The 24,229-nt window shown below is 34.8% G+C and overlaps 1 protein-coding gene across 1 annotated transcript in view; it reads left to right on the top strand.

Annotated features, from left to right (window-relative positions):
* Positions 1-24,229, top strand: part of FBXL17 (F-box and leucine rich repeat protein 17) — a gene marked incomplete at its 5' end in the record, with an annotated part of 440,618 nt that overhangs the window by 134,027 nt on the left and 282,362 nt on the right. Inside the window, one exon of the mRNA XM_015590345.2 lies at positions 17,506-17,636. Coding sequence (XP_015445831.1) covers positions 17,506-17,636 — 131 coding nt within the window. The remainder of the gene's footprint in view (positions 1-17,505; positions 17,637-24,229) is intronic.

The raw sequence follows: 24,229 nt of genomic DNA, 5'->3' as shown, positions 1-24,229 counted from the left end.
GTTCCCTTATATGTAATTATTTGTTTTTCTCTTGCTGCTTTTAATATTGTTTCTTTTTATTTAATCTTTGGCATTTTAATTATGATGTGTCTTGGTGTGGGCCTCTTTGGATCCCTGATTTTCAGAATCCTCAGCTCTTAGGGTTTTGTGTCCATTTCCTTCACCAGGTTAGGGAAGTTTTCCATCATTATTTCTTCAAACATCTGTTCAACATCTTGATTTTCTTCACTTACATCGATCAGACAAATATTTGGATCCTTAATAGTGTCCCATATCCTCCTTTCACCATCTTTATAGTCTTGACATCTTTTTTCCTGCCGTTTAAGTTAAGTCTCTTGATTGGCTTTCCTGTCCTCTAGATAGGGCATGTGATCCTCTTCTTTATTCACTTAGTTTATTCCTTTGTTTATTCCATTTAATTCTCATCTCATCTCAGATAACGTGTTCTCTATTTCATGTTCCCTTTTATAATTTCCATTTCCGTTTTTATCTCTTTGTTGGAGATCTCTACATTTCCCAAAAGTTCATTGAGCATCTTTATAGCTAGTGTTTTGAACTCTGCATCTGTTAGATTACTTGACTCCATTATATCTGGATCTCTGTTCTGTTTTGTCATACGGTTTCTGCTTCTTTGTCTTCCCATTTTGGCTGCCTTTCCATGTCTGTTTCTATGTACTAAGCAAAGCTCCTAAGTCTCCCGGTTTTATTAATGTGGATTTGTGAAGTAGGTGTCCAGTGGCACGGGGTTCAGCTGCAGGCCAAATTTAGCCCAAACTTCTGCCCCTCCAAGGCCACCTGTTAAGATTCAGCAAGCAATCCACAGATGCTGTGCTTACAGTTGACTCAAAAAGCCACACGAGAAACCGAGGCCAGCTGCCTTCAGTGTGAGTCTAGGCACTGCTCAGCAAGGAGCACCTGACTCTCAGAGGATACACCTGGATGTGGCTTGGCTAGGGCCCAAGTTGGGGAAGGCGGGGTTTCAGGGAATCCTTTGGGCGGAGCGACTTCTGTTATCCAGTTTGATGGTGTCATGGCTGTGGTGGCTCTGTGTCAGGTGCACTGGGAGCGGGGTAGGCTCAACAGGGAACAATGGATACTGCTGGCACTTCTATACCGAGCGAGTCTCACTTCGGCCTTCACTCCAACAATGTCTCCCTGTAAGTCCCTGGTACCCCCTGCACGCAGCCAAATCGACACTGGTGCTCAGAGCGAGCAGGTCTGTAACCATGAAAATCCACTCATGGACGGGGCCCCTTTAAGAGGCTTCTGCTGCTGCCACTGCTCTCGACTGGGCAGCCCCATATTCTTGCCCCGTCCTACCTTCTGCCATTGCAGGGTGCTTTCTTGGATCTCTCCCTAGTTGTATGGCTTGTTCATCAAGATCTCAGGTGATTTTTCCTTGCTGCTGCTGCTCCTTGTTTCTGTCACAACTTTGATTTGGTTGCTAGAGGCATGAACAGAGCCTCTATCATCTACGCCATTTTTTTTTCTCTCAGGAAGATTTTATTTTAAATGATTATTAAGGAAGATGGCAAAGAATTTTTAACAAAAAGTTTAAAATCTTTATCAGTAAGAAATATATACTTGAGTAATGGTGAAATGACACATCATTAGCGAAATGCTATATAAAAATTTCATATTTTTCATAACTTAGGGATAGATGTATTTCCTTTTTAGATTGTTGATATGTTGTTTTTATTAATTAGTTAATATTAATTCTGATGCTGCATTAAATCTTATTGTTGCTTCTGTTATTCAGTTTATAAACCTGAACTGAGTTCTTGGGATATATCGAGTATAGATTTGGTTGAAGTTTTTTATATTTATTAGTTTTTATTTTTAAACAGTTTTTTGGGGAAGGTAACACAGCTAAACAAAATATCTGAACTTCTGGTATTTTCTTGCACCATAATCACATTTAAAGAACTTAAACCCTCATATTTTAAAAGTGCTTATGATTGAAAATATGAAATGTTTTCTAAAGGCAAACAAAATAGATTTTTTTTCAGTCAATTTAACATAAGTAACTGAAAGAATATCTTCATGTAGCTAACTCAGTTTTCATCTTCCTTTTCTTGTTTACTCAGAGACTACAAATAAAAGATGAACATTCTTGCCTTTTAAATTTCCAAACAACAGTTCTGTTTAGAATGAATGTCTTATTCTAAAGGAAGAACAAACTATTTTGCTACTTTAGAGGTGATATTGCTATTATTCATAGATTATCATTTCATCTGTTTCTGATTGATTATAGTGTTTGAGCGATGTTTGAAAAATGAAAACTACATATTCTTAAATTCATTCAGCTCTGAAATATTCCCTTGTGAGTATGGCCCAGTGAGTATTATGTAGGGTGTTATTGCATGGCCATGCCTTTGGTTCTTTTTAGGCTTCCAAGAGTTAAAGAGTTGAGCCAAAAACTGAGTGTTCAGAATATGTATGTTTGATCCATTAACTTTTTTCTTAGAAGTTCGCAACAGATAGCAAATCACTTATTGCTGTCATCAAAGCTTAGTGGCCTGACCATTGATTGTATGACCTTAGGCAAATTACCTAATCTCTTTGCCTAAGTTTCCTTATCTCTAAAATGAGGATAATACTAGCATCTGTCTCCTTCTAGGGCTGTAAAGGAAGAGTGCTGACACATAACTAAAGAAGCAGTTGAAAAATAAAATAAATAAATGAATTAGTTACTGCGAAAAATATTAATCATGGTCTATAAAAGTTCTTTATAATTCTTTAGTCCTAACCCACTTATATTCTTTCATTAAAATAAAAATGTAAAATAATTTTCATGAAAATAAGTCTTACTTAAAACCTTTATAAACCTTATTTCTACCTGAGCGCCAAATGTTAAGATTAATAACTATTCGTCTGCTCTTCATTTTTTTTCTTTCCCTGCTGACCTTTTAAGGGTTATTTGATGATTTGTTTAACACTCTGAACAACTAAAATAGTATTTTTAATAAAATTATTATTAAAAATTTGTGCATAGCAGTGCACTGAATTGAGAATATACTGTTGTACATTATTATTATTTCACAAATTAGTGACTTTGATTTTTATTTTTCTAAATTAGTGTAGGCAGTGTTTACATAAGCTATAATAGTTTATCACATTTATTTTATTCATTCTCTTAAGTCAGTAATACATGTCTAGGAGGGCTACTCTTTCTGTATTTTGTAACTCTATTACACTCTAGTTGTAATATATATGTATTTGTGCTTCATTTTCATTTCAGCAACTACAATCACAGGATGTATCAATGTGACACTAGTGAAATAAATGAATTCATCTTTCAAATTACTCAGTTTCTGAAAGTCCTAACAAGTAAAATGAACAAATGACTTTCTTTGTTGTATCTGTTCTTTGATAAAATGGTTGCTTCAGGGTTTAATATAAATATATAATTATAAAATGAGGAAAGTTGGCAATCTTTTTTGAAAGGGCCTTTCTTGGATCTCGGCTTTATATTTTAAATATTAGTTTACTTTGCTTATAATCCTTAGTTCACTCCTTGAATTTTCATTGCACACTTGTTTATAAATTGTGGTTTTTGTTGCAAATGTCCTTATAAAAATGGATTTCAACTACTTATCTGGTCTTTAACACAGGAAGCCAGTCTTTATCCAAGAAAGACGTTAGAAGTTGTTCATACCCTCTTAGAATTTCAAATCATTTGCACTGCTTTTTGACAGAAATTTTATTTAAGGAGCAGTACGAGTCTACCTTGCTCAGTCTTATGGTTTATACAAAAATGGTAATATTGGACATGGATGGGGTCTCATCTCTAAATCAACAGAATAGACTGTATAAATTAGGGAAACTAGATTTAAGGCTTATATAACTTAATAAGGAAATATACTACTCAAGAAAAACAAGTTAGCAGATGTCATTTATTATTTAAAATAAACATTTACTGAGAATTACAGTTGATAGAATCCAATTAATTTAAAAAACATAGTTAATTGGCTACAAACATGGACAGTTATTGATTTATTTTTGAACATTTATAAGATACTTAATAATATTTTGTTTTTAATTAATTCAGTTATCTTATTTAAGTACTATCTTCACTTGACCTGGGTAGGTCAGCCATGGGGAGTGCCTGAGTGTGTACATATTATATATTTATTCACACAGATGTTTAAACAAAGTACACACCCGCACTGTGTCAATCCTTAATCATGTAGAATACAAATAATCAGATTTTTCTTTACAGTTTTATCTAACATTGTATGATGCTTATAATGAAGTAAAGGGGCTCCTGGATAAGGAAGGGAAGATTATGTCATGTCTTTAGTGTAATCACATTCTTTAAAAATAGGGAATTCATTTTCGTAGTAACTCTCTGTTAGTCAAAAGTTAAACTATTTACATTACAGTAGAGGTGTGTGTTCTGAAATTTTAGTTTGGAACGTCAATATTTAACCATAATTTGGGCCTACATATTACTACTCATTATTTTCCATAATACTTTTTGGAATAAAGTTCTGAGCTCCCTCTTCTCCAGACACACTGGCCCAATAATAGAGTCCAGTAGTCCATTGACTAAAGGCAATTGAGCTCCTCACATGTTTGCTCTCCAGCCCAGAGGTATCACACAGGCATTTACACAAAAGTTGTTGATCACAGTGTATTTACAAAACCTTCAGAAACAGCTGCTTCTCCTACTGTAGACTTCTTTTCAATTGATTGTATCCTAGTGGGATGATTGACCACCAACATTTTTTTTTTTTCCCTAAGAAAAAGCTCCCCACTGGAACATTCTGTGTTATATTCATTAGAGGAAATGTGCTGTTATGTTTGATCAGAAGTACTTTTTCACATGCGCTTGGCTATCAATCTTGGATCTTTAAAAATGAAACAGTATCCCTGTGCCTGAGAAAGCAGCTCAAGTTATGACTCTTACAGCTTTTATCTGGCTCAAAGAAGAAAACAAAGTTGGTTAGCACCCTGGGTTTCTCAGTCTAGGTGCAGGAATACTTTTTGGCAATTATTCCTTTTCCTCGGTTGTTACAAAGAACTCCCATTATATTGATTACTTCTTTTTATTGTTGGAAAATGTCTCCCCTTCCCTGCTTCTTTCTTTTTGCTTTCTTCTGTTCCTAGGTCTGTTTGCCCTTAGATCCTTTCTTCTCTCTAAGCATACTCTTCTATATTATAAAGGGCTTCACTTTGCAGGCTGCATTTAGTGGGAGGCAGAAAGGCCAGAGGGAGGGAAAACTAGAGTATTTCTCTCCCTCCCTCTCTCAGGTAGCATTTTTGGCAACAGCTTTCTTTATCTCCTCCGTGGTTCCATCCCTGGAGAGATCCCCTGCAGTTCCAGATCATATTGGGTGACTTTGGCCTGTAGGTTCCAGTAATACTGACTCCTCCTCTTGAACCTTCAGCCTTGGAGTGCTCATGACTTCCTGCTATTATTAAATCTCTGGCATACCTTAGCCTCTCCAGTTCATCTTCTCAGCTTCTACTTTATCAGAATAACCAATTCCCTTAAAGAAATTCCCTTCATGTAATTTAATAAATACTTATAGTGGTTTCTGTTTTCTTGTATAGACCCTAATACATCTTCCTTTCTGTGTCCTTTGTGTTTCTTATAAGAGAGTACATTTGAGAAAATAGAACTGATATTTGTTTCCTTTCTGAGACTCTTGTAATGTTGGAGATCAAAGCACAAAGCAGAGAATTGCACATGATGTAAGATTTAAATTAAACTTGATCTTTTGTTAGACTACCAGTAGTCATACTTCTGTCCTGGATCTAGACAAACCATAACTAGAGAGAGAGAGATAGTAGCTATATGACAATTAAGAGAAATGAAGCTACAAGGTCTCAAGAATAGGATAGAGGGCTAGCTGCTTAATTATAAAAAGATAGTTTTTATACATACTTCTAGCAAGAATAAAATTTAAATGGTTTCCCAGAGCTATAATGTATAATGTCAGTTCACAGAGGCAAATGTAAAGAAAAACATTTGACTAAATAAGAAGTTAATTGTTGTGAACTAGTTATTTGTGTTATTGGTTATTAGTTACTAGTTAATTTAAATACCTTGATGGTTTTCACTGACAAAAAAATAACATGTTGTTATATCAGTACTTCTGCTTATTTTTTTAATTTTCAAAAATTCTAGTTATGCTTCTTATTGATGTGAGGTTTAAATGACTTAAAGTACATAATGTTAAAGTAAATAATCAGTATTTAGAGTTTTACCTTAGATATACACTAAATATTGTAATTTTTAATTTTATCTCAATTGGTTGAAGCTTTTCAACTCATAGATGGGCAAAATTGGTTGAGAGAACAGCGTTACAGATGGCTAGTTCTTTGTATCAGAAAGTAGTACTTTAATGTATAAATCAAAGTTATAAAATTTTTGCAGTTTATTTTAGAAAACAGCTTTACATTATGCAGGTAACTTTCATTCTCTTATTTGTCGTCTTCTGCCATAAGACACACTAACTTTTCATTTTCACTGTCTACTTTAATAATAATGTAATTTCTTGTTCTATAATATTTAATATCAAAGAAAACTTGATAAAAATATTTCCTGGTTTACTATCTCTTATGAAAACTGATATACTGCTATAGCAGAGACATTAACCTAGAATTTTAGATTATTCACTTCCAGCTCTTAATACTGAGTATGATTAGGGGACTCAGGAACTAAAACTTTTCTATTCCAAGTTTAATATATTATAAACCAAATGCGGTTGCTTCTTGAAATTGTTATTATAGAACAAAAGTAAACTAAGTAAAATAATGGGATCTGATTCAGTGTTTCAAGAGCTCTTCATGTAAATTTTGAGTTTAAATCCTTATATGCACTTTAAAAAGCTTGAGTCTTTTTAGGTATTTTTCACCTGGAAAATTCTTGTATTATCATAGGTGGTTGGGGCACTTTGATAATACTATGAATAATTAAATCAAGTACAATGCCAGAAATTAAAATTATGGAAGAAATAGTATTTTTTTTCCGAACCTGCATCCTGATTTTTTTAGGATCAGATTCTGTGATTACTTTCTCACTAGTGGGAGTGATCTGATTGATTCAGTTTTAGATTTTTAGTATCAGACTTGTTTTCTGACTAGAAAAGATATTTGGGGCTTTATTTGGGTTTTGTGGGGAGGACGATAAGGGGAATAATTACATATAGTTTTGGAATGTTTCTTCTCATACACATGGTTTAGAGATTGAGAGGAGTGAAAGCTGCTGATGGATGCCTAAGTTAGTCATTTTCTTCCTGGGTGATATAGGGTGATCCAGACCTATGTGGTAACCCCCAGAGAGAAGCTGCAGGCATTTGTTGACAGGGCCCCATGCTGCTCCTCCGTGTGTTAGGAAATCTTTTTCTGGGAGTATGGAAGGCCCAAAGCTGGGAAATGGCTCAGCTGGTGCTTATCATCCTATGTGCCAGGGCTTTTTGGCTTACACTCTCTGAAATGACCTGGTCACAGTATAGGAACACCAATTTCTGAAATTAAGGTTTAGGCATTTTTTACTCTAAGCTTTGGCTTTAGGCTGATGCCGGAAATGAAGAGTTCAAAGGCTAAGAGATTTTTGATATGAAGGTGAGTCCCAGTAGTATATTCTCAACCAGGAAGAAAGAAAGAAAAAATAAGACATTTTAGAGAGTATGTACAACATTTCTGTAACATTTTTGAAATTCCAGAAAATAAAAATATGTGCCAGAATGTTTTTTTAATTAAAAATCATTAATGTCATTCCTTTGTTTTTTAGCTTTATACATTTAGAAATAAAGAACGAAATAATTTGACACTTGCTTTAATGGTATAAGATCAAGAGGTCAATGTACAGGTCACTTGGCTTGGATATGATAAGCTTTTGTGTTAGGCTAAAGGCATTTCAGTTATTTAACTACTTTTAAAAATAAGATTGTGAAACTTTTATTGGGAATATATTCCCAAAACTTTTAACACATCAAAGTGTGATATGTGGATGCAAGTGACTAAATGGGTTAAAATTTCATAAATTATCTTTTTTTTTTTTAAAATAGATCTCCTAACTAGATATGAGAAAGTGAAAGAGATGTACACAACCAATCCGATTAGATGAAGTATTCTCTCCTTGCTTGCATTCACACTTGACTTAATTTACCCCTAGTTTATTAAGCACTGATTTTTTTTCTTACATGAGTAGAGTAGTATGAACATTTTATTTTTTAATTGAGGAAAAGTTCTGTTTCTTAGCTCTTTTTGGTTAAAAAAGTGACAGGGCTGCTTAGTGCTGCTAACCTTAAGTTCTGTTTGTAGTTTGTTATGAGCTCTAGAAATCTTACATGGAGAAAAGAAAGAAATTTGATGGAAAGAAAATTCCTAGAAAAAAGTCAATTAGAGATTGTACTGCCTGCCACAGTGAAAGAGGAGGAGCAGAGCATCCGTTCTGAATTGGTATACCAAGGAGCAGAAATCCAATTAACAAATACACATTTCTGCAGCAGAAGACAGTGATTAAAATTTTGGTAAACTACTCAAAATTCCTGCCACACACATCAAAACTCTGACGACTTACAGCAGCTTTTTTTTTTTTAAATGTTCTTCATTTTAAGAACAAATATATAAATAGAGAACTGATTATGCTCCTTGTTCTAAAATGAACTTTAATTGTGTGTAATGAGAATTTTAAAAAATTATTTAATGCTTACATCTTAGTGAAGTTTTTGTTCAAATATATCACTTTTAAAAACAAGTAGCTTCAGAGCTGTAGGTCCTGCATTTGATATAGATGAAAGACAAAGAGACTTGATTTTTGGAAACTTAAATAAATGAAATTATCTTTAAAGTTTTGATCTTGAATTCAAATTTACTCATTCAGCAACAAGCATTTAATAAATGTGCTTGATGCACCTACCACTGTGTTAGGCCCTGGTGTCACAAAGGTGAATATGACATTGTCCCTGACCTGCAGTAGCTTGCCTTTGACTCCATTTGGAGGAACATACATTTAATTAGACCAAATGATAAAGCAGTGTGTTTAAGGCTTTAGTGGGGGAATGTGCATCATCAGTGGGTGTACGGAAGGCAGAATCTCTTACTTTGACTGTGGGCATTCCAGGAGGTTTTACAGAGGATGTGCGCTGAAGCCGGGAAGTCTGAACTATGCTTTTGTAGGAGATGAAGCCACCTTGTAACTGTCCCAGGTAGCTCAGGACGCTATTGATGTTAGTGCATTTTTTTTTTTTTAACGATTTTGCTAGCACAATATGTATTATGTTTTATTACTATGGGTATATATGCCTACATATTAATTTTATCAATTAATAATTTATTTTTTATTCACTGTAAATTGTAAGGCTACTATGATTATACCCTAGTTTAGCACATTTATATATAATTAATACTTTTACATATTAAATTTAGAAGTGTAAATGCCATCTACCTACTGAAGGTTCCCAAATTTATTTGCCATCTCTCATTGGATATCTAACAGGCATCTCAGTCGTAGCATATGCAAAAACAAATTCTCTTTTTCTACCTGACCCCAAACCATTTTAGTTAATTGCAACAGTATCTTCCAGTTTCTCAAACTCAAAATCTTGGAATCATCTTTGATTCTTCTTCTTTTTTTTTTTTTTTTTCATGCCCCTTAACCTATTTGTCTAAAAATTCTATCGATTGTAATTTCAAATATATCGAAGATCTCTTCACTTCACACCACCTCCAGCTGCTCTCTCTGTGGTACAAGTACTGATATTGCTTGACTGGATTAATTCAATACAGCCTCTTTTGCTTTTACCCTTGCTCCTGTTTTAAACTCACACAGAAGCTAGAATGACCATTTAAAAAGGTAAGTTAGATCATGTCATACCCCTGCTTAAAACCTCCAGTGGCTCTCCAGATTCCTCAGAGCAGAAGCTAAAAACCTTACTTAGTAAGGAGTCAGAGAATCTGGCTCCTTACTAATCCTCCAAAAAGCTAGGCCAGTTCCCATCTCAGGGCCTTTGCACTAACTCTTGTCCTAGACATCAGTATGGTTTTGCTTGCTCACTCACCTCCTTCAAATCTTTGCTCCCATCTTCTCAATGGGATCATCCTTGACTGCTGATTTAAATTTATACCCCATCTACCTTCCCTCCATTCTTTTCCATTTGCCTTGTCTTGCTTTATTTTTTCTCTATAGTACTTAATACCATTTAACATACTATATAATTTGCTTACTTATTGTTCCCTCTGACTTCTTCCAAGTAGGATTATAAGCACCCCTATGGACAGAGATTGTTGTCTGTTTTATATACTGCTGTATTTTTAGCGGCTACATGTTTTCTGGTACATAATAGGTGGCCAATACGTTATTGCCTAGATGAATAATATCATCTACATTCTTTTTTGAGTGATTGCAGAGGCTTATTTTTACAAATTATTTTCACACTTGAAGTAACGATATAAATATCAGGCGCTCTGCACTAGGGAAGTGTTTCCTGGTCCAGGCTGTGAGCAACTGGGTATCATTTTCAGAAATAGTTATGGCCGACCTTACCCCAAACCAATTAAACCAGATTCTCTAAGGATGGGACCTGGTCATTAGTATTTTTTTTTTTTAAGTTCCCCATATGATCCCAATGTGTTAGCCAAGATTAGAGCCAAGTGTTTAGGAAACATTTAAATAAGTGTGAATGAATAAATGAAAGTGCACTACAACTACTGCACCAGACACCCAGATTTGGGCCAGTTCAAGCTTTAAGATTAGATGTCAAATGTTTGTAATGAGAGACTGGTCCTGAGCAACACAGCCCAAGGGCTGATGGGGGAAGACGTAGGGAAGGGGAATGGGAGGTGAAGGAGATAGAGAAGATGAAGAGAGGCCCGCCCCCCAAGTAGTTGTAGCAGGAAGAGAAAGTTGCTGCCATGATCTTTTGGCAGCTGTTGCCAATTCCTGTCTAAAGGACATAGGTATATTGAGGATTTTTGCCTAGTTAATAACGTGTTAAGGCAAGTATACTATATTTCTAAGACTCACTAATTTTTCTTCTCTCTAAAGTCATCAGGAAGTGAGATCAGTTTTAAAACAATGAACACAGCTTTCTGAGCACAGTGAGAACAACTTCTCAAAACTTGGGCAAAGAGATTTGAGCTAGCTTAACAGATGTCAGAGCTGAGGTTCAGGCCTACTTGATGGGCAGAAGGGATGCCTGTTGTTCTCTCCCTTGTCCAACCAAGTTGTTCTCTAAATGTAGGTATCAGACCCTGTCAGATGTGGAAGCCTTCCTATGCTCAGGGACAGAAATTCCCTCTCTGCCCCTTTCCTTTCCATTCCCAGCAATCTTAGTTTCTTTACTATTTTTTTTTTCTTTCTGATTTTACCATGCAAGACCCCTGCTATAACCCCTTTCCTTTCTCTTGTGTCTCCCTCCCTGTCCTGAATAGGAGGCTTTCCCAGTTTTCTTATAAATGCCTTTCTCTAACCTTTCTGTGTCTCTTTGCCTTTGGTCTCTCCTGTGATCTCCATCTTGGCAGCCTGACAGGTGATTGGCAGACGAGTGTGTGGTGCTGATCTACAGCCCCAGTAACCCTGTCATCAGCAGGGCAGCCTGTCTTAACCCTTGACTTTGATCCCTGAAGATTACAACTGATTGCTCTAAAACTCAGTCCCAATAAAGCCAACATCTGCTGGGCTGGCAAGGAGTAATTTAGGGACTAGTTGACATTTGAACATATTTAACTATACAGAAGTGTTTAGTCTTTTCAAAAATTATCACTTCCAACTGGCTTCATATAAATTATTCTTGTTAGCCTGAAACAGCAGAACATCCCTGCCTGCTGTTTTTGCCAAGGTGCTGTGAGTCCTTTATGTTGCTTCATCCACTGTAGTCAACCTGTACAATTGAGGATTTTGTTTCATCTTCTGCTTTTCCAGAGTCTTAAAAAAATTTGGAAGCCATTTAAGGCCTTTTTGTAATCCTCTAAGCTTGTGTTTCCCAGGTAACATTTTAGTGTCTCATTTTATACTTAAGTACATATATGACCATACTGGTCATTGACTAATTTTAGTCTTTAACCTGAATTGGTTATAAGTAATATTTTTCCCAATAAAAGCAGTAATAAACTGAAAGTTGATTATCTACAGTCTGCATTTTGACTTGAGTTTCTTTTAAAGTACCTTACTAAATGTATAAAAATTGGAGTGAAGCATTTAGAAGATCTTTGAATGGCTTTGCTTATTCAAATCCTCTGTGATTTGTATAACCGAAGACTACTAGTGAATTTATAAAGAAAGTAAGTTTAATTAAAATGTCAGCTTCCTAAATGTAATTATTTGTTTCAGACTTTGAAGGGTTATTTTAGGTAGTTTTTTTAATGAAACACTGGAGGGCACTGTTATGAAATTTCCATAGAGAAGGAATAAATGTGACAAATTTGACAGAGCTGTTTGTGGAGTTTTGAATAAAAATGTCACATACCATAGAGGTGAGCTCGGTATGTGTCTTGTAATGATGCTGGTTACCGGGAATGAGCCTCCTGGAACTGCCTTTGGATGGCGTCATATTTCAAGCTGAACAGGTTAAAATGGTCATAGGGAAGGCCACATGAGCAGAGTCAGTGACTGTCATGAAAAAATGAGCCTTCATTGAATCCAAGAGTAAAACGCTCTTCAAGATCTCAAAAGAATGCTGGCATGTGAGAAATCTGTTTCCTCATGTATGAGTCTTTTCTCTATTGGAAGAGTAAGAGCTGTTCCATTTATGAATAAGAAGTACAGGGCAGCATCAGCCACAAGTGGCCCAGCACTGAGAAATGGGCCTGGATGCAGGATTTCTAAAAGCTTGAGTCAGTCAACTAGAAATACAATTTTAACACACATAGATAGTTACTGGAATTATTACTTCCTGCAGTTCTAGAAGATAACTTTAAATTTTCCCAAGTTTGTAAAATAGTTTAGATTTGCTAACATTTCTCTCCCCATTATCTGCACTTTAATAAGTTATTCAAACCTCTTTGGTCCTCAGTTATCGCAATGTGAGGAGACTGAATTGGCACAAACAACTTTAAATTTTCTCTATGGAACTTTATTGTATCTTCTTACTATGTCCTGGTTGATGAAGTGATTTTTTTTGTTGTTTTTGTTGTGGTAAAATGTACATAGCATAAAGCTTACCTTTTTAATCATTTTAAAGTGTATAGTTCATTGGTATTAAGTACATTCACACTGCTGGGATAAAGAGATATTTTACAGTGAAGGAAGTTAAGAGATATGTAAGAATTCACTTAGAAATTTTGTGTCAGAAGTTGCACTAGATTCCCAAATATGTATGTATAGGAGATAATTTATGTGATTAGATAAAATTTTTATGATTTTTGTGTCTTCCTAGCAACTATAATAAGGGATAATTAGGAAAATACGGTGAAGTTATATGTGTATTGTATGTGGCTATATTTAACAGTTCACACATGTATATGGTTATACATAGCAGAATTCATCCTTAACATCATAGGTTTAATAGGCATGCCTCAAAGGATTTTCAAGCAGCCTTTTTCATGTATTTCTGATTTTGCTACTGTACAGACATGTGGCTGCTGTCAGGACATGAGCCCAGAAGGCCACCTGCACCTGCAACTCAAAGAGGCTGTTTGGTTCTTTACATGTTCCCAGAATAGTATGTTTTCAATAGCGAAACTTTTGGGGTGTTGGGATCAAAAATAAAGAAAGCTGACTGTAAAAGTAATGTGTTTTAAGAAAATGGTGATTTTTATATAGAAAATAGATTTTTGTATGGAAAATAGAAATATAGAACATATTACCATTAATATGGGGACCATTAATAATACAAACATGAAATTTAATGGTGTCTGTGATCTTTGACGTGCAGGTTCATCTTTGCTTAGTCAAGAATAAGAAAACTTGACCAGTGAAAACAGTTCAGCCACTTCTTTAGCCTGAATGCAAAATCTTGTGAAAAATAAAAGTTTAGTGAGTGTGAAAAGACAGTTACCTTGTGGTATTAAGACATGCATAGGAAACATGTGACTGTTCATAAAATATGGATTGAATAAAAAGCCAGGCACCATGCAGACATTTCATGAAGCATTTTCATTAAATTCATCTTTCCATGAGTGAGGATTGGTTTGAGAAATTTAGCAAGTCCCCCTAACCCCTCTGACAAAGCTATAATCAGGGTCTCAATTGAGGTTGCATTATTTTCCAGAGCTTAGAACCTCTTATAAGTTTGTGTGGTTTTTGAAGAACTCAGTTCTTTATAATTATAGTACTGAGGTCCCCATTTTCTTGCTGGCCATCAGCCAGGGACTGCTCTCAGCTCCTAGAAGCTTCTCGCAGATCCTTGTCATGTGGTCTTCTCACAGGGTCTCTCGTAGTTTCTCTCATATCGTGGCCAGTTACTTCTTTAAGATCAGCAGGAGAATGTCTCTGACCTTTAGACCCTTTGTAAAGGCTGAACTGATTAGGTCAGGCCCATCCAGGATACTGTCTCTTTCATGTCATCTGATCAGGGATGTTAATTACATTGCAAAATCCCTTCACCTTTGCCTTATAAGGAGGCTATTCCATTATATTCAGAGGTCCTGCCCACATGAAAGGGGCAAAGATTATACTAGGGCATGGGTCATGGAGGTCTGCCTGCCACATCTGTTAATTTTCTCACTGAGTTTTTCAGGGTCAGGAGATAGGGCCAAGATCCTCTTTGCTCTCTATAGTTGCTTCCAGACCATTACTCTTCTACTTCTCATTAAAAATAATGACAACAACAAATATAATTAGCAAAACACTGAAACTTTGAGACTTGTGACATATGTTGTTACCATTGTCTTTCCCATTTTACTGCCATCTTCTTCTATACTCTTGATGTCTCCTGCTGCTTTATAAAAGATGTTGGCATGTGGCTTATAGCCTTCCACTTTGCTGGAAGCCCAGCCATTACCCTGGATGACTTCACCTCCTGTGCCCACTGCATGGATATATGTCAGGAGTTGGGAGGGAAGAAAACATAGCAAGGAACTTGTGTATCAGCTTTGTGATTCTTTAAGTGAATTTTAGTGATGTCAGAAAGACTGCAGAAACTTATTTTGCTACTTATTTTGTATTTTATATAGTTATTTCTTTTTTTTGTTTCTTTAGATACTTCCGAATTTTTTTATTGTTTGTTTAATGCCAGCCTACCTCATTCATGGTGAGAGGTAAAGGATGGGGGTCAGGGGCTGTGTTTGGGGCAGAACATTAGAGCCCGAGTGGCTCACCTCTGGGCCCTGGGCATGGTGTTGGCTGTAATTATTAGAGGGGCGAAGAAACCCTGGAGGAAGGGGAAATAGGCAGTTGGCCGAGGTTCTAACTGGTCAGCTGTCTGGAGCTACTGAGATAGCCTGAGCAGTCTGTTTTATTTTAATAAAGGTGAGTTCATTGCCTTAAAGTGTGCTTTGGTTGCCATGTACCAACTGTGTTCTGAAGTTGGTAAATCCCTTAGACCATGGTAACTTGAGTAGGAACTTTGTCAGAACCCATGTTGTCTGTCCTGGTCCTGCCTCCATTCCGGAGTGTTGTTCTGAATTCATGCTGGACCTGGTAGGCTGATTGCAGAAAGGTTTTCCTAAATCTCTTTGTGAATGCTCAGAATTCAGCCCTTAGTGTATGGAAGCTTGCTGTCTCAGTTAGAAAGAATTTACCTACTATCGTGGACCATTTCATATTTCATCTCTCTTAACTCTTCTGTTTCTCTCCATGGTTCTGCAACATGCATCGGAGTGGTGACTCTGCAAGAACGCTGTGTCACTTCTCCCTTTGTGAGGTAGAAAAAGGGCTTTGAGGGCTGCCTGGTAGACTCATTCTCTAGAACTGCTCTGTCTAACACTGTAGCCACTAGCCATGTGCAAATATAAAAATTAAATGTAAACAAAATTAAATAAGAAAAATTCAGGACCTTACTCTGGTCACATTTCAAGTGCTCAGTAGCTACCTGTGACTAGCGGTTACTATATTGGGCAGCAGAGATGTAAAACATCTCTAAAATCGCAGAAGGTTCTTTGGGATAATATTAGAGTGTTTCTTTCCCTGTTTCTACAGCAGCAGAGATTCTACTGTCTTGTCTTTTGGGGTTGAAGCTCAACTGATTCTTGAGTGCGACTTGGCTGTCTCACTGCTCTGAGGCATTTGGCAGCTTGGTTGCACCTGCAATTCAGCTTTCTACAGGAATAAGCTGCTACCTCTACCGAAGGATTTGAGGGTGGCTAGAGAAGACGAGCCAGCCCTGGGAAAGCTCCCTTATGGTGCTGGAAATGCCGTGTACTGATTTTTATTGCTCCTGTAACAAATTGCCACACACTTAGCCCCTTAAAACATACATTTGTTATCTCACAGTTTATAAGTCAGAAATCAGACATAGACCAGGCCAAAATCAAGGTGTTGGTTGGCTTGTGTTCCTTTCTAGAAGCTCAACGAGAGAATCTTTTTCTTGCTCTTTTAGATTTTTGACAGAGTTCATTTTCTCAAGTTGTAGGTCTGAAGTCCCAATTCCTTACTGGTTGCTTGCTCAGGGCTGCTCTCAGCTTCTAGAGGCTGCTCGCATTCCTTGACTCCTGGCCCTCTTCTTCTATACTCAAAGTCAGTAAAGGCAGACTGAATCCCTTTAACAATTCAAATATCTCGTGAAACTTCTTTCATTACGTCTCTCTGGCTTTAGCTGGAAAAGGTTCTCTGCTTATAAGGACTCGTGTGATTAGATTGGATCCTGATGGTTCAGGATAATCTGTCTCCCCATCTCAAAATCCATAACGTTAGTCATATCTGCAAAGTCTCTTTTTCCATATAAGGTAACGTATTATAGACATCTTTGGGAGAGAGGTTATTGGGCCTACCACATTGCCTCCAGATTAATCCTTTGCATGTTATTAAGCAAAAATAGCTTATTTGAAATGTAGCTTATTTGAAGAGGATAATTAAGATCCTATCATCTCTGTGTAAACAATATTAATTTTCTTTGGAGACTAAATATCAGGGGAAGCAGGAAACATTAGGAGAAAAGTAGAGAAGGTGAAGACTTGGGGATGGTAACTGGAGAAAATCTTTACTTCTTAAATGACATGTTACATTGCTTTCCACATGGCAAAACACATAACTTATAATAATATTTGGAGTACAGTGATAAAATATCACCAAGATATCTCCGAATTAACCGCTTACTATTATTTCATTTTAAAAAAATTATGAAGGTAAATATCTGAAATCGAACAGTGTTAAAGAGAATAATCCTATCAAATTGTGGGTACTTAATGCAATATATTTAACAGCTTCCCCACATATTAGATTAGTAACTTTTATTTTTATTATACCTCAATAAAATCTATTTGATTTTAATATTTGTTACTATTTATATATTCACCGTAGAGTTCTGTCCTTATGTCTAATTTATATGTAAAATATTGTATATACAGTTAATTGTACAGTAATTCTCTACTTTGTAATAAACCATATTTATAATTTTTGAGAATGAATGTAGCATTTACATTTCTCATCTTTCATTTTATTTATCTCATTAGCTAAGAAACCTTTCCAGCTTGGACCTACGTCATATCACTGAACTGGATAATGAAACTGTGATGGAAATTGTCAAGAGGTGCAAAAATCTGAGCTCTCTCAATCTTTGTCTGAACTGGATCATAAATGACAGGTAACGATTGTAACATCTTAAAAACATGTTTCCGGAAGAAAACCTGTGTTCTGTGTACCAAATACTAATTTTGATTATAAGAAGGCATATCGACTTTAAGGAAAATTTAATGTAGCCATGTCTTTCCAAGTAGATCGGTTTAAATTTTGGAAACCTTCTAGATGCATGCTTTTAATCCACCCACTGCTTATATTTGCAACAAGGTTTTTGTTTGTTTGTTTGTTTGTATATTTTTGTGCTAAGATTCAAATGTTTACCTAACCAATTATAACAATAGCAGTCTATTGAATTTTTCTTTGTCACCCATCCACGATTTATTGCTTATTTGTCACTTTAACATTTTTACAACTTTTATGGTTGATTTCACTGTTCACTTACTAAGGAAAATGATTCTGAGAAAATATTTCCAACATTATGCATTCAGATCCTTTCTCAAGGATGATATTTTGTTCTCCATATATGTATAATCTGTTTTGAAAATGCGTCATGTGATGGAGAATTTAATATATAAAAATGTGTGAAATTGTTAGTTTTTTCTTACAATGATAAACTCATACATCTTTGAAATGTTGCATGAAGGAAAAAAAAGAGGCAAGAACCTTTGAATGCGAGCTTTTTAATGATGAAAATAACTGCAGAGTAGTACTACTGAACTATATCTGATTAGTTTAGGGAGGTTCTTAAATACAGGCATGAGACAAGATTTTTGCCCAACATCTCTTGAAGAATAAAGTTTTTTCAAGATAATCCATCAAAAATATTTTGCTTTCAGAATAGAAAGCACTATTTCAGCTGATATTAGACCCTATTTAGATTTAAATATTTTTCCACAAATAACAGCAATGACTTAATTCAGTTTGTCTGATAATGCTTTAAAGTCAAGACACTTTCCCTTTCCACCTTTAATTTTCTTTTATACTTCAAAAATAAAATCACATGGGCTCCATTTTCCTCAGTTATGATAAATTCTGCTGACATTTTCTTAAATTATCCTGCATTACTTTTTAATTTATGTAATAGCCTTTGACTTGGCTCTTTTTAGTAAAATTTTTCTTGAAAAATATGCTAGTCTAGAATGGGGACATGGTGATCATCCACTGTATGAAGTACATCGAAATCTAAAGAAAATTGATAAAAATTTTAAAAATAAAATTCTCTAATATCAATTATATAGTCAATTATATGACAACTTAAAATAATCTTTTAAGTGTTTTTCATAACAATTCATAAAATAAAGTACATAAAAAACATCCTGTGGTTTTAGATATTTAACATTAGCTTAATATTGAGATAAACTTTTTAGTAATACATCGAAATAAAAGGAGAAAACTGTTTATGCAACAAAATGATCATGAAAATGATTGCTTTTTATTCTACAACACTTTTTCATGTACTGGCTTTGTAGAACAGTGAGTACTTGAAGACTAAGGATACAGTTCATATATGACTATAATGGTTACCTCCTAAGTAAACTTTTTGCTTAAGTTTGTACTATTTAAACAAAGATGTTGAGGGGTTTTGAATCTACTAACTCTTCAAGTGCTATTTTAGCTATAACTGGATATTTAAAAATGAAAAAGTGGGCAGCCCTCACTTTGCCTTTTCTCTCTTTTGGTAGACTCTCCTGCAACCTCTTGCTATTTCAATCAGTTTTTTCCTACTTAACTATAATGGTTATTTGGTATTTGATCCTAAATATATGTACTGTAGAGATTTATTTGCAAGGAATGAAAGTGTATTTTTATGTTTTAATGGAAAAGTTTGGATTAATTGAGAAAACATGCATTTTAATGAGGTTGAGCAATAGAGTTTTAAAGATCAGACTCTCAAGTTTTAATTATACTACTTGCACTTATCCTGTGTACTGTAATAGAAGTTTCAAACATTAAAACCCACTTTACAGTATCATCTAAATTACTCATCTCATTGTTCTTGCCATACTCTATCACTAAGCTAAGTAATATTTGTAATTACATTGGTATAAATCTAGGACTTCCCATCAGACTTAATTATAATTTTAGCACTTAGCCCAGATGGGTTAGTAACCTTTCATATAGAGGGCACTGGAATGCACTAATGTATTTAGCCTATCAATTAGCATCTGTTTTACATTTGTTCATTATTATTATCTCCTGGTAAATCAGGAAGCATTTATTAACCCTCTACTAAAATACTTGGTACTGTGTCTCAGACTGTGGGGCACTGAGTCCCTGCTGCTCTCATAGGTTGCTCTCTAGGTGACATAAGACTTAATGAATGAGATAATAGTGAGCCATGTAAGGATAATGGGGAGGAAAGTAACCTTTATTACCTAGGTAATTGATAGGCACTTTACACGTGTTCTCATTTAATTCTTTCAACATCTTTTGTTCAGCAGAAGGTCATGCTATTCCTATTAAATTTAGACCATTTGTTTGACTTTCTTTGGCTTTTCCGATGAATGTATTTTTCTATTATTACTGCAGTAAAAACTGAGTGGGGACAAACAAGGAAAAAAATGGCTAATGAGTCAATTTTTTGTTTCATAACTAGGATTCACACACAATTGACATTTATATGTAAAATTTTTAGTTTTCTTTTTTAAACTAATCTCATTATTTTCTTTTGTAATTAAAGTATCATAGAGCCTTTAGATAATATTTTATACATAGTATATGTAAAAAGGATCTATATTTAATGCTGCTAGCTTTAATAATAGGATTCCTCACATACAGATAAACTCTTGATACTCTTCTCAGATCTTAGATATCAGATTCATCCTGGATTTTTAAAGTTTTTATCTGTAAACTTTTTTTGAAGTTCAAAAATTTTAAATATGTAGTTATTGAACATCTTTACTGTTAGCATTTCGTGGTTCTCGAATTGATCTGTATAACTAAGACATGTTGTTCTTTATCTTTGTTTCTCTAAAAGCACATTTGTGTTTAGAGAGTTAAACAGCATTATATTTTCTTGTATTCAGAAGGATGGTCCAGTAGTCATTTGACATTTACCATTGCTTTTGAATACAGATAAAATTCAAGTGGTTTATGAAAAGACGACACTATTTTTATCAGTCATTTAAATTAAACATCTTGTTGTTAGTCTCTTCCATTCTCTCTGACTCCAAGTTTATTGAAATGTTTATTTGTATTTGATATAAATCTTTTGTTATTTCACATCCAGTTTGGTCTTTATTGTTTTTGTATGTTTGGTATACAGTCCAAAAGCAGCATGCTCTGGGTGTAAAAACTGATATGTAAAATATTGAATGGTTCTTAGCATCTTTATAATGATATGCGTATGATGGCCTTTTTGTTCTTTTTTGCCAAGAAGAATTAAGTGAAATCTAATTGATTTTAATAGAGCTTTACAAAAGATATTTTAAATATCTAAATAGGCTGTCAAAGAGGGAATTAATCTCCCTATTCTCAATTTATAACATTAGTCCTGAAAATAAATTTCAATCACATGATCTATATATCCATTATCAAATATATGATTCTTTCATTGACAGTTGACTATGCTTGCTCATGAATTAGGATAACAGTAGAGAATAATAATATAAGAGAAATGTAAGATTCTCTAGCATCCATCAACTAAAGTCACAAAACATAAGAAAAACCAGGCTTGTTAAAGTAAATTGTGTTGTCAACTAGTTGAACTTGCCTAGCTAGAGATTTATTCTTTAAATTTGCAATTAAAAATTGTTAAATTTGCGTAACACTCTTTAAGGAGTTAATTTGCTCTGCAGATCTTATATTTATGTAAAGAGGGCTAGTGCATCAATGAACAGTCTAACATTTGGAGAATTTTTAATCTTAGACTGCTGTGACCAGTTTCTTTCAAGGATAAAATAACATTTATAGTATGTTGCTATTTCACTTTATATGTACTAATGTTTAGAATACTAACTATAGATATTTTCTCTTCAAATAAAACTTTTGCATAAGACTATTTGAGGTTGCAAATCAGTGGGCCACAGCTGAGTCCAGTCCACAAAGCTGTTTTGTTTGTCCTATATAATATTTTAAAAATCAAGTTAGTTGCCAGCACTTTAAAAATTAAGGTAGTTCACATCAAAATTCTGAATTTGGGCCTTCTCTTGGAAAAGTTGCAGATCTAGCAACATTGGACACACATATTCTTGTGTGAACAATCTTTCCAGGATGAGGAATGAGCTGTTCTCTTTGGCCATTCTCAATTTTTCCACTATTCCCACCAAGCACGATCTATTCTTTTATATTATCTGCCTGTCTTCACTCAGTCTACAAATCGAGTTCTCCTTTATTAACATCCAGATTTTTAGATATTTCTTATTTTAAATCAAATAGTTTTTTTAATTGAGTGTGATAAAAATAGATTAACAGATAATGTAAAATTAGTCTACTTAAATTATTTCTTCATTATTTCTGGCATCAGAATATTTGTCGACAGGTGGAAATTACAGAGGGAAATAGAATTTGGCTTAAAAATAAATTAAAACCTTCATTTTCATCAACTGCCTTCTAAAATGGAGAATTCACTCCTACTTAGTGTTCAAACAAGAGTGTTATGTTTCCTGCATTATAAAGGAAGTTGAATTAGTTTACTAAACTCCCTCTGAAGTCAAGCCTGTGATTTAAATGAATTTATTTGCATCGCTTAGAATTTGATTCGTGATTCCTTTGCTTATAATATTAAGAAAAAATCTTAATACTATTTTTTCTTTTTGTGTGTGTATAGCCCTTTTTAGTTTTTTTAGGAATACTCAGGTCGAATTTGTAGAATGACAGATTACTTCACCACTCCTTTCAGGGAGACTGACAGCACCCTGGCTCATGTAAAACTCAATGAGGCATTCTATAAAGATTTTTCTAACTCCCTTGATCTTCTCTGGATGTTTATTCTGTTTCTTCTTTCAAATTTCCGTTGATTCAATAAAAAACGATGACATTTAGAAATAAAGTTCAGAGAGGATTTGAGCAGGTGTTGGCGATATAAAATATTTGCTGAGTACCCATTGTGTTTTATTTCCAAGAATTGTTTTTGAACATATGCTGTATATTGTATTTATAAGTGTTTGAGGACTGGGTGGATAATCTATCATCTTCCTGTGAATGTCATGTCACAGTGGGCTTAGAATTTTATTTCATTTCAATCCCCTAATATTACTTAATTCTCCTAGAGACTGAGGTTTAAAGATTACCCAAGGGGGATAAATCTATCCATTAAATCCAGTAAGCATAGTTGAATTTGAGTTTGAGAATATTTTGTTTTCTATTAAAGTTAAGTGGTCTGGGGGAGAGGAACGCTTTTCACCTTGGAGTATTGAGTGTGAAGTTTGAACAATTTTCTCCTATATAAGCCTGAAAACTTGGAAATAAAGAGGCAGCAAAAATAATGCTGACTATTGAAGCCTCTCTGTGGTGTTATTTATAGCAGCACTGTCCTGCCTGTGTAGATTCTGGAGCAGTCTGTCGCATACTTTTGGTGCCTAATAGTGTGGCTGGGCTGGTTAGGCGGAACTTTACCGAAACCTAATCTACTACATAGTTTTGTGTATGTTCTATGATATTTAAGTTTTTGCAAAAAGAATGAGAAATATATTTTACTGAGTTCTGCCAGAGTTGTAGGGACAGAACGGAGTCTTTCTCGTCTAGTGACTGTTTGAGGTTGGCATATTTTCTGAAACTCGCTTTTATATTCACAATTATTTGTAAGGCCACTTCTAGAAGAATAGTATAGTACTGGAGTAACTACTATTCAGTCTCTCAAACCCTTTACAAAAATATCTTCTGTGTTCTTCTACCATTAGACCTTCTTTTTGAAACAGTGATTGGTTTTTGTAGTACTAGTGAGGTCAGAGTATGTAATATTTTCTCTCTTTTGTTTCTGGACCAAGGATAATAACAACAACTAATAGTAGCTACCATTTATCACCATCTGTGCCATACACTGTGCTAAGTATTTATGCACAATGTTTTATTTAATCTTACAACCATCATGGGGAGGAAATTGACCCCATTTTCAAATGAAGGCATTAAGGTCCAGAGACGTTAGACACCTCACTAGTAAGTAGTGGAACCAATACCGGACCCATTTAACCCATTTTTGTGTGTCTTCAAAGTCCAAGCGATAAACCTGAGGCACTCACTGTCTTATTCTGCCTCAGACCTATAGTGACCTAATGTTCTGATTTGCTCAGGACAGTCACAGCCACTCCTGTTGTTTTGGAATCCTATCAGGCTTAGCAGTTGTGCTGCTGCTATTCCCCTTCGTAGTCCAAAATGTTTTCGTTTGGATGATAAATTATATGGTCGTCCTATCTCAGACCACAGACTATGCTTGATCATTCTGACATCGTTAGAATTTTACCTTCTCTTTTCCCTGTGGAATATTTAAGAGGTGGCAAGTTTTTGGATATCTTACTGCATATACAGAGTTGCAAAATATTTTTTTTTTGAAGCAGTCATTTATCACAAAATGAACAATTTCAATTTTTAAACATACAATCACTTTTCTTCATACTTAACTCAAAATAAGAAACAGAATTTTATTTAAACTTTACAAATATCCCTTACAGTTAGTCTGAGATTAAGCATGAGAAAGTTCAACCTGCAGTTAGATTTCAT

Source organism: Pteropus alecto, unplaced genomic scaffold (genome assembly GCF_000325575.1).
Source record: "Pteropus alecto unplaced genomic scaffold, ASM32557v1 scaffold20, whole genome shotgun sequence".
Lineage (NCBI taxonomy): Eukaryota > Metazoa > Chordata > Mammalia > Chiroptera > Pteropodidae > Pteropus > Pteropus alecto.
The sequence above is the reverse complement of the archived record's forward strand: the minus strand, read 5'-3'. Positions and strand labels throughout refer to the sequence as shown.